The 9,042-nt window shown below is 42.5% G+C and overlaps 1 protein-coding gene across 3 annotated transcripts; it reads left to right on the top strand.

Moving 5' to 3' along the window:
• The first annotated feature begins 255 nt into the window (after positions 1-255).
• On the top strand, positions 256-8,886 carry sfi1 (SFI1 centrin binding protein). Of its 3 annotated transcripts, none has more exons than XM_047024894.1 (31): positions 256-745; positions 839-910; positions 1,012-1,122; positions 1,221-1,315; positions 1,420-1,537; positions 1,630-1,732; positions 1,821-1,977; positions 2,158-2,316; positions 2,418-2,488; positions 2,584-2,676; positions 2,784-2,881; positions 3,583-3,649; positions 3,739-3,869; positions 4,040-4,121; positions 4,245-4,423; positions 4,510-4,585; positions 4,679-4,774; positions 4,896-4,972; positions 5,184-5,286; positions 5,401-5,497; positions 5,605-5,765; positions 5,874-5,948; positions 6,197-6,271; positions 6,654-6,830; positions 6,919-7,112; positions 7,201-7,284; positions 7,487-7,616; positions 7,699-7,759; positions 7,851-7,998; positions 8,157-8,259; positions 8,565-8,886. In XM_047024894.1, the coding sequence occupies exons 1-31, from the start codon at positions 597-599 to the stop codon at positions 8,739-8,741; spliced, it is 3,519 nt and encodes a 1,172-aa protein (XP_046880850.1). In that variant the 5' UTR covers positions 256-596; the 3' UTR covers positions 8,742-8,886. The 3 variants fall into 3 exon arrangements, with proteins under 3 accessions (XP_046880850.1, XP_046880848.1, XP_046880847.1); XM_047024892.1 differs by having other exon boundaries at positions 2,155-2,316; positions 7,702-7,759; XM_047024891.1 differs by having other exon boundaries at positions 257-745; positions 2,155-2,316.
• Positions 8,887-9,042: the final 156 nt, after the last annotated feature.

Genomic DNA, 9,042 nt, shown 5'->3' with positions numbered 1-9,042 from the left:
TCTAATGCAGACAAAATGTATTTCTCTATTTGTATGTATATAATCATAGATATCACTTATATAGTTTGCATACGTTTGTATAATTTGTGTACATCTACATAAATGCACGAATGCCCTTTATTGCTAGCATGGAGAGTTGTAATGCATCTTGTGATTTTTCTATCAGGCAATGATAGGGGCAACTGTTAGTAGTCTTTCGGGTTGTTTCCCCGATTCCACTTTGCCAATGTTCTTGAGTTCCAGAGACGTGCTGGTCTTGCCGTTGTGCGATTGTAAAGGGAATGAATTCATCATATATAACATTAATAATATAATAGTTGAAAACAAATCCATAGACATGCGTAAACAATAAGTCAAGATGCCGCAAATATTTTAACCGGAACCTTTCTTAAATTATTGATACTGTCGATTCTTGAACTAGAGCACACAACATTGGTCCTTCCAACCGCGCGACGGTTAATTTTTTTCCCTACACAAACAAACAGAACAGTCTCAGTCAACTTCTTGTCTCTGTCTTTCAGTCATAAATCTGTGGGGTACTTGACAAAAAAGTGGTCCGTGACTCCACTACCATGCGCTAGCCGATTGTACTTACAATGTCTACTGTCAAGGGGCGACGTCCACCAGAGCACAACACGGGTCCTGGACAATCCAGACGTACAAGAAATTATTTATCCCGAACAATTTCATATAGAGTCGGATACAGCTGGAACAAAGGTGGAAGACTGAAGGAGCTGAGGATAAGGTGAACGAACATTTTACGGACCTCATAATTAGGCTTATTCTACGCCATCATCATCAGAGAGATCCTTTCGTGCTTAATGTCTGTTATTTTCAGACACCTGGCGCGGAAGTTTCTTCGCATATGGAGGATTAATACTTTTGGCCGAGTTCATCCATGGAAAGCCAGGTACAACTGGCAGGTGTAACTGCAAATAGCTGAAAACTAGAACTGGTATGTTTGTTTTTAACTTATTTAGTAACACACTAAGTGTTGTTGACCAATTCCAGAGCTTACCATAACCAAAGGGCAATTAAGAAAGCATTCGGTGGTTGGAGAGATGAATGGTGGACATCCAGAAGAGAATGGAGTCTCACAATTCGAGCAGAGTGCCATTTTAGGTTAGTGCAACCTCTGCCATATCCTCTCCTAAATACAATGCTAGTTGGATCTCGTTTGGTACTACGCTGATCAACTAATCCTATTATTTATGTTTTAGGTATTACCTGTACAGTCAGTCATTCCATTGCTGGCAAAAGTTTGTCTCTGTGGAAAAGGATAAGAAAAAAATACTTCAAAAGGCTGCATGCTTTGGTATGGAAAGAAAGTGCTTATAGTTAGAACAGTTTTTTTGGGGGTGACAGGTACTTCTCCAACTGAGCAATTCTCTCACAGCAGTTGTTATCCTTGTGTTCCAGATGAAAGGCGGCGTATGCGTGCTGCCTTGGATTGCTGGGAAGTGTACCTAGAGATGAGGCAAACGAAGCGTAGGATGTTGAAATCAGCTCTCCAGTTTGAGAGACTTGCATCTCTTCGGTGAGGCATTGACTCACATTTAGTAAGAAAACAACCAGCTACAATGCACTAAGATTCTGATGATATCTTATCATATGTTTACTATGGTACAGTTCAACATGGACTTTGTGGCAGTCTGGATTGCAGCGTCGATACAACGATTGCGTTCTGGAGGACAGTGCACTGCAGCACTGGGCTCTGACGCTACAGAGCAGGGTAGGGAACATTTGATATATTTGATTGTGGTCTATATCAATATGTTAATAGAGAATGCTTACTCTTGCTTGTTTGTCTTATAATTTAGGCATGGCTTCAATGGAGAGAAATGTTTGTAGCTGTCTGCTCTCAGAGAGAGAGAGAGTCCAAGGCTTCACTTCATTACATTCATGGGCTTCAGCGGAAAGCTCTTGGTAGCTGGATAGGTTATGTTCACCACCGCCAAGCTAAAGGGAAGCCACAAGGTATCAAATTTATATTTTGTCAATCAACATATTTCTCACTTAAGCACATAAAGATTATGGTGAAATGCATATTAGAGGTGTTTGTTCAGCCAGCAACTGAAATTATGCTACTGACATAAACACTAATGTTGCTTTTCAGTATTTCTGTTCTTGATTTGTGATGTTGAATGTTCCTAGCAGGGGCTGTGCATGCCTTTCACCTCAGGCTGGCCAGGAGAAGTTGGAATAAGTGGCATTATAGACACCAGCTGAAACAGAGAGAAGAGGACCAATTGCAATCTGCTTACCACCTGGCACAGCTAAGCCTGCAGCGCATGGCATTTGGACGCTGGAAAACGTGTATCCTCACTCCCTTTACTCACTCACTAAAACCATGCAAATGTAACTTAAACCTAATTAAGTTTCTTTGAAGTGGTTTTTATTTCTTAGCTAATGTGCAGATGTGGAATTGGGGGTGTACGAGGCTGAAAGAGAAATTGCCGCACACCAACATTATCATCATTATCTGTTGGTAAGAAGGAGAATAACGTCTGTGACTCTGCATGTGTACCACTTTGTATTGTCATATGACAGCACCTTCCTTCTCTGATCTGCTCTTGTTTGCAGCATGCAGGGCTCAGACGGCTCCAAATGAATGTCACGTTGAGCAAAACACATCAGCTTAACAAGAATGTTGCTCTGCTGCATTTTCATCACACTGTAAGTAAAGGTAGTGTTTTCTGAAATAGTACTCTCTCCATGTCTCCAAAGATGTTCAACTTTATTTTATTTCATATATTAATGTGTTTGTTGTTTTTATCCGATAGGTAACAGATCGTTACTGGAAGTTATGGCATGTTTCCCTTGAGAAGGCTGAGAATCGGCAACTGCAGCCACAAATGGAGATTGCCATTACACACCGCAGGTGCCTCTTTTTATCTTTGCCTTTATAAAGTAGTATATAGTATATCTATCAATCAATCAATCTTTATTTATAAAGCACAACTAAACACAACTTTCGTTGACCAATGTGCTATACAGAGTGCTAAAATCAACATGACAACAGATACATACAGACATGATATGACAACAGATACATACAGACAAACAACTGCATCAACACTCATCCCTATAGGACACATCAAATAAAAAGGTCTTTAACCTCACTTTAAAAACAGACAGGGAAGGTGCTGTTCTAATGTCCAGAGGAAGACTATTCCAAAGTCTTGGAGCAGCAATAGAGAATGCTCTATCTCGAGTCTTTAGTCTCGATCTAGGAACTGTTAAAAGGCCTACGTTTGCAGATCTCAAAGTTCTTGTAGGTTGATGGACTGTCAGCAAGTCAGAGAGGTAGGACGGAGCTGACCCATTTATTGATTTAAAAACTAAAAGCAAGATTTTAAAATTAATTCTCTGGCACACCGGCAGCCAATGGAGTTTCACAATGTACCATTTTCCTGGACACCTACTAAATGCTAAGAGTGGCAGCTAATAAGCTATATGACATATATTATGGCCAAGTATGGATATTTGGCCAAGTAAAAAAACAAATGTGTTATGTGTTCAGGGGTATGCATTATAAGAATAGCTATAATTTTGTTTTAATTTCTTCTTTTTTTTTTACAGTACTTTAGTCATCAGAAAATGTATGCACCTATGGAGAGAACAACTTGCTGAGTGCAGGGCCATTCAGGTACTGTATTTATGACTGAACACACGCATAAACTCACACACATTTGTATATTCAACTCCCTGTGGTTTGTGTTCTCCTCTTGAGTGTAGAAGCTGGAACGCTGTGCCGACGCCAGGTTTGCTGGCCATATCTTGCCTCGGTGCCTCAACTCCTGGGTGGGATTTACTCTTCAGAGGAAACTGAAAAGAGCAAGAAGGGGGCGTGCAGAGCTCCACAATCAGTCAGTCACTCGCAAGCTTCAACTTTTTTTTGAGGCGGGGGGGGGGGGGGGGGGGGGGGGGGGGGGGGGGGGGGGGGGGGGGGGGGGGGGGGGGGGTAAATATCACAGCTACCCTCACAATCTCAGTGTTTGTTTTTTATGATGTCATTGTGTTTACATGATCACCCAAGGCAGCGGCAGTGCAACTGGGCCTTCTACACATGGTGGAGTCATTCAGAAGAGAGAAAGCAACAGAGGCTGTCTGAGAGGATGGTAGATAAAGCAACATATTTCGACATACAAATCAGCAAATCGTCTGCAAAAATGAGTTATACCAAGTCCTCACACACTAACATCAATCATTGAAAGATAAATTGTTTTCTTTGTGTGCTCCAGGCTATTCTGCATGCTGAGAGGACACGTGTGCAGGACACCTGGATCTACTGGAGAAGACAAACGTGTCAGAGACAAGAGGAGAGGGAGAAACAGAAGCTCTCTGACACACACTACGCACACGCTTTGCTTCACAAGATGCTGAACGAGTGGAAGGACAATGTCACAGATATCATCGACCGGTACGTTGGACATCTCCTCAAATGCTTACTTTGTTTGTTTACTAGTTTGTTTGTCTTTGGACAGTATGTTTGGTTATGTCCGACAGGAGAAACAGGGAGGGGCAGGCTGATTATCTTGGGGACCTTTGCTGTATGAGGAGAGCCATGAGTGGCTGGAGCATGGTATTGTAGATTCATTTAGTTGCCGTTAAAAGTAAATATCTTGGGAAACTTTTTATCCTGAGCAATCTTGTTTTCTATTCCCACGTTGCTTAGTATGTCCAGTACAAAAAGGAGAAGAAGCACAAGGGAGAGCACATCGATCATTACTATGAAAAAAACCTCCTGAAACACACCCTGCATGCCTGGAAGGTATGGTAAAGCATAGTCACACCATAGCTCGTGTACAGTGTATCACCACACCAGATTCATCTAGTTGTCCTTGACTCCTAGTATGTGGGATGTGCATGAATCCTCCTCTTCTCACCCACAGGATCACCAGCACCAGACCCAGGAGGCCTATGCCCATGTAGAGGACCGCTACAGTGTGCAGCAGCTGCACTCTCTAAGGTAACCACCTCAAGGGGTCAGCCTACCTGTTTTGTAAACACCTCTGAGGCAGTAATATTATCTACAATCCAGGTCACTGATTATGGTTGCACCTGGAGGTTGTCACCGTATTGGATTTGTTTTATGGAAAGTTTATTTCCACATGATGTTCAGAGTTTTTTTCCGTATTTGTTTATTTAAGAACAAAACTTTTGCCTTCTTGTCTCCACAGGAGGCTTCTGGGTGTGTGGAGTGAAAATGCAGTCCTCTCAGCTGAGATGAGGAGGAAAGAACAGAGGGCAGAAAGGCACTTTCAGCTCTGCCTGCAGATCAAGGTATGAAAGCTGTTTTTATGAGTGACCTAACAAGCCCTTCAATGCTGTTTGTCACCAGTACAGTTACAACCACTCCTCAGGGTAAATTACTCAGTCTGTGTACCATTCCCTAAGGTGCTGTTGGCATGGAGACAATTCACTTCATGCGCTATGTCAAAGCGTGACCAGCAGAGGGAGACATTGAACCAGGCTTCAAGTCACATGGATCTCTGTAAGGACACAATCAACTGCCAACCAGTTTAAGAGTGTAATTTTAAGTGTTTATATCAGTTACAGATAAATCATATACAGATGTTTGTTGTTGTTGTGTGTCACCAGTGTGTCTGCAGCAGACATTCAAGAGATGGAGGGCACGGAGAAGAGAGGTTTTGGAGGAGAGGACGGGCCTGGAGAAGGCCAGAAAACACCTTCAGTCTACGCTTCTGTGCAAAGCTTTGAGATTGTGGAGTGCGCACCACCAACAACAGCAGTGCAATAAGGTTCAAACATTCTGTTCACCTCCAGTCCTGTCATAGAGGCATCTTTGTGCTCTGCTGTCTGGTACTTTTTGCTGAATGTGTTTTAATGTATGTGATCGTGCTATTAAGGGGCTGAAACAGAGAGGAACCTTACTGCTGAGACAGAAGAAAATCAGGCACTTCTTTGAGTGTTGGAAAGTTGCGGTTAGTATGTAAAATATTTCTGTGAGTCTTTCAATATATTTTTGAAAGCTTGAAGGCATTCCTTATCGAACTTCATTGTTGTGATAAGTGGAAAATATACTTCTTATTGGATTACATTTCTATCTAAGCTGGGATACCTGCTGTTGAAATACCATTCTTGAAAAATCCAAAAGGGCGTCACATTTTTTCACAGATCCCTGGGATTGAACTAATGGTGAACTAGTGACTGTGTGTTCTTCCCTCCACAGCTGCAGTGCAGAAAGAGAGAGACTGAGCAGACAGAGCTGGCCCTCTGGCACTGGTCCCTTAGTCTGCAGGCCAAGGTAACACCTGCACATACTTAACTGTCAGCTATTGACACGTTCACAGAAACCCGCTGCTTTCTGTGTGATGTAGGAATGCACACCTGGCAGCAGTGCAGCTCTCCTTGACATATTAAATCCATCAAGTCAATGGAAGAAAAAGAAAGATGATGTATGAACTAGGGGTGGGAATCTTTTGGTGCCTCACGATTCAATTCGATTCTTGGGGTCACGATTTGATAAAAAAAAATAGATTCACGATTTTTTGATTCACGATTTGTTATTTTTTAGACATTTGTGAATTGCTAGAAGACTGAATCGCGATTCAAATGCAAATAGATTTTTCGTAGGAATCGATAGACGAGATGGAACTAAAACCCCTGTTGTCTCGGGCCCTCTGTAGGTGCTGGAGGCATGGAGACTGTGGGTGTCGGAGCAGCACAGGAAGCAGCAGAGACTGGCTACGGCAGTGCACTTCTACAGACACCAGCTGCTGAAGGATGGAGTCACTAGCATCCTTACACACGCTGCTCACATGGGCAGCTTCCACAGCAGCATGGCACTGCACAGCCAGGAACAGGTGATACATATGTTGATTATGGATAATATATGTATGTGTACTGTCTGTATGCAGAACCAACCTCTTCAGGTCAATATGTGTCCTTCAGAACTCTCGTCGGCTCCAAGGGCTAGTGCTGCGTTGTGCCCTGAAATGGAAGCATCGGGCCCTGTGTAGTCCAAACAGGGTGCGACAGGTCAGGGCAGTGACACCAAAAAAGAGTGTGACCTTTTGTCTACCTGCAAGTGGCACCGAAGGCCCCTCCCAAAGGGCCGAGCAAGAAGCAGGACTCCTCAACCAATTGTGAGTGGGTGCTGCTGCCATAGTGACGTGAGCTTTAACCATGTATGTTTTGATACCTTTGTCTCACGGAGTCTATCCCTGTTTGCAGGGTGGTGGCTCGTGCATCCCGGCTTCAGCCCCGGCGTCCCAGAGATCTACTAGACTCACCAATCAAAGAGCTTTTACATAAAAGGTACATATCTTCATAAAGATGCCTCTGTACAGCCAACCAATGAATGATATTTGATGTGCCAATCTAAAACATGACATACAATATAATACACTTACATCATTATATAACATTCCTTTATAAATGTAGTACCACACCAAATATATGGTACTATCCCAGTCCCAGGCAATAACAGGTACTGTATCTCTAACTCCTTAAAACCTAGTACCCAAGGGCTGCTTACAGACACAAATGCTGCTTCAAACCAAGAGCTCCCAGAATACTTCCACGGAACAGCACACCAGGATGTTCTGTTACCCCCTTCCTCCTTCATGACCAACCACCATTCAACGACGGTAACTGCTCATTATTACTTGGACATTGAATTCCAGCTAACGTATTTTATTTTGGGTGATATGATGGCGTCTCTTGTTTCAGAAGAGTCAGACCCACAGCTTCTGTCCCAGAGGGTCTCTTGTCGTCTCATCATCTCCCCCAGGTCGTCCTTAGCAGCTGTTTAGTAACAGTTTTGTTCTGTCATTTGGTCAAGAGAAAGGTGCAAGATGTAATGACACGATATGTCCATGCAGGTGTTTGTTTAAAAGGAAATGATGATGAGGAGGAGGATGAGGAGGAGTGCATCCAGTCAGATTGTGATCCAGCTCTATGTCTGAGCAGGGAGATGCTCAGCATTCGCTTTGACATGCAGCGCTTCAAGCAAAATAAAAAGCAACTCCAGTATGGAATCTCACACCTGCATGTGCCCATTTGTTTTATTATCATTAATAATTGGATTGATGTTTTGATTGCCCACTTATTCAGTATCATAAGCCACTAGCCCTGATGTGCGTGTGTGTACATGTATTTGCACACTCTTAACATTTTTTTGTGTGTAGGACTTGGCAAAAGCTCAAAGAGGTGTTGAAGAACTGGCTGCAGTCAAGTGAAGGTGAAGGAGAGACTAAGGAGAGGAATGACACATGTCAAGAGTTAGCAGAGGTGGGAGTCACAGTGAACAATGAATACATGATATATAATTAACATTGATGATTAAACAAATACATATACAAAGATAATGCAGCAGTTAGAAATGGGAGTTTGAAAAAGACAATTAGTTGTGTGTCAGATCATTTGTACCATACAATTTAGCTGTGACTAATCAAGTTTGTAGTACTGTAGCATAGCAAGTTCAGTCAATAAATACTATTAATCTAGTTCAAGTATAAAATGGCATAGTAGCTTAATCCCCACTATCCATCACATTTGGTCGTTACGTCATGTAGAATATATTATTTTGTTCCCAGCTTGAGGAGCGTATCAGAAGGTTATCCGATGAAGTGACGGAGCAGAAGCCAGTGATGCGTCTTCATGCTGCCAGGGTCCACAACATTGAGTCTGTCCTCCTCAGCTCTGGACATGCCTCTCTCAGCAGGACACCAGAACACAGAGCCACTGATCAACCCTCTGTGCTCACCAGATAACACACACAAACACTTGACTGCAGTGGAATGTCTGTAGCTAACACACAAAACACACTGGATTGTAATCGATACATGTCAAAAGTTTGTAATGCAAGAGCATGATAATAGTGTCATTGAATAAAGTATTTATTACGATTTTAACCTTTTTAGTTGTTAGTGTTACTTATTTCAGCAGGTGTGAACAAGTACATTTTAATTATGTTCTAAAACAAATGCCTCAAACAGACCACTGTATAAACCACAGTGGGAATACATGTGCAAAACTGTTTAGATGTGGTTGGTTACTGTAACAGCTGGTAGG

Source organism: Hypomesus transpacificus, chromosome 9, assembly GCF_021917145.1.
Source record: "Hypomesus transpacificus isolate Combined female chromosome 9, fHypTra1, whole genome shotgun sequence".
In the NCBI taxonomy this organism is placed as follows: domain Eukaryota; kingdom Metazoa; phylum Chordata; class Actinopteri; order Osmeriformes; family Osmeridae; genus Hypomesus; species Hypomesus transpacificus.
The sequence above is the reverse complement of the archived record's forward strand: the minus strand, read 5'-3'. Positions and strand labels throughout refer to the sequence as shown.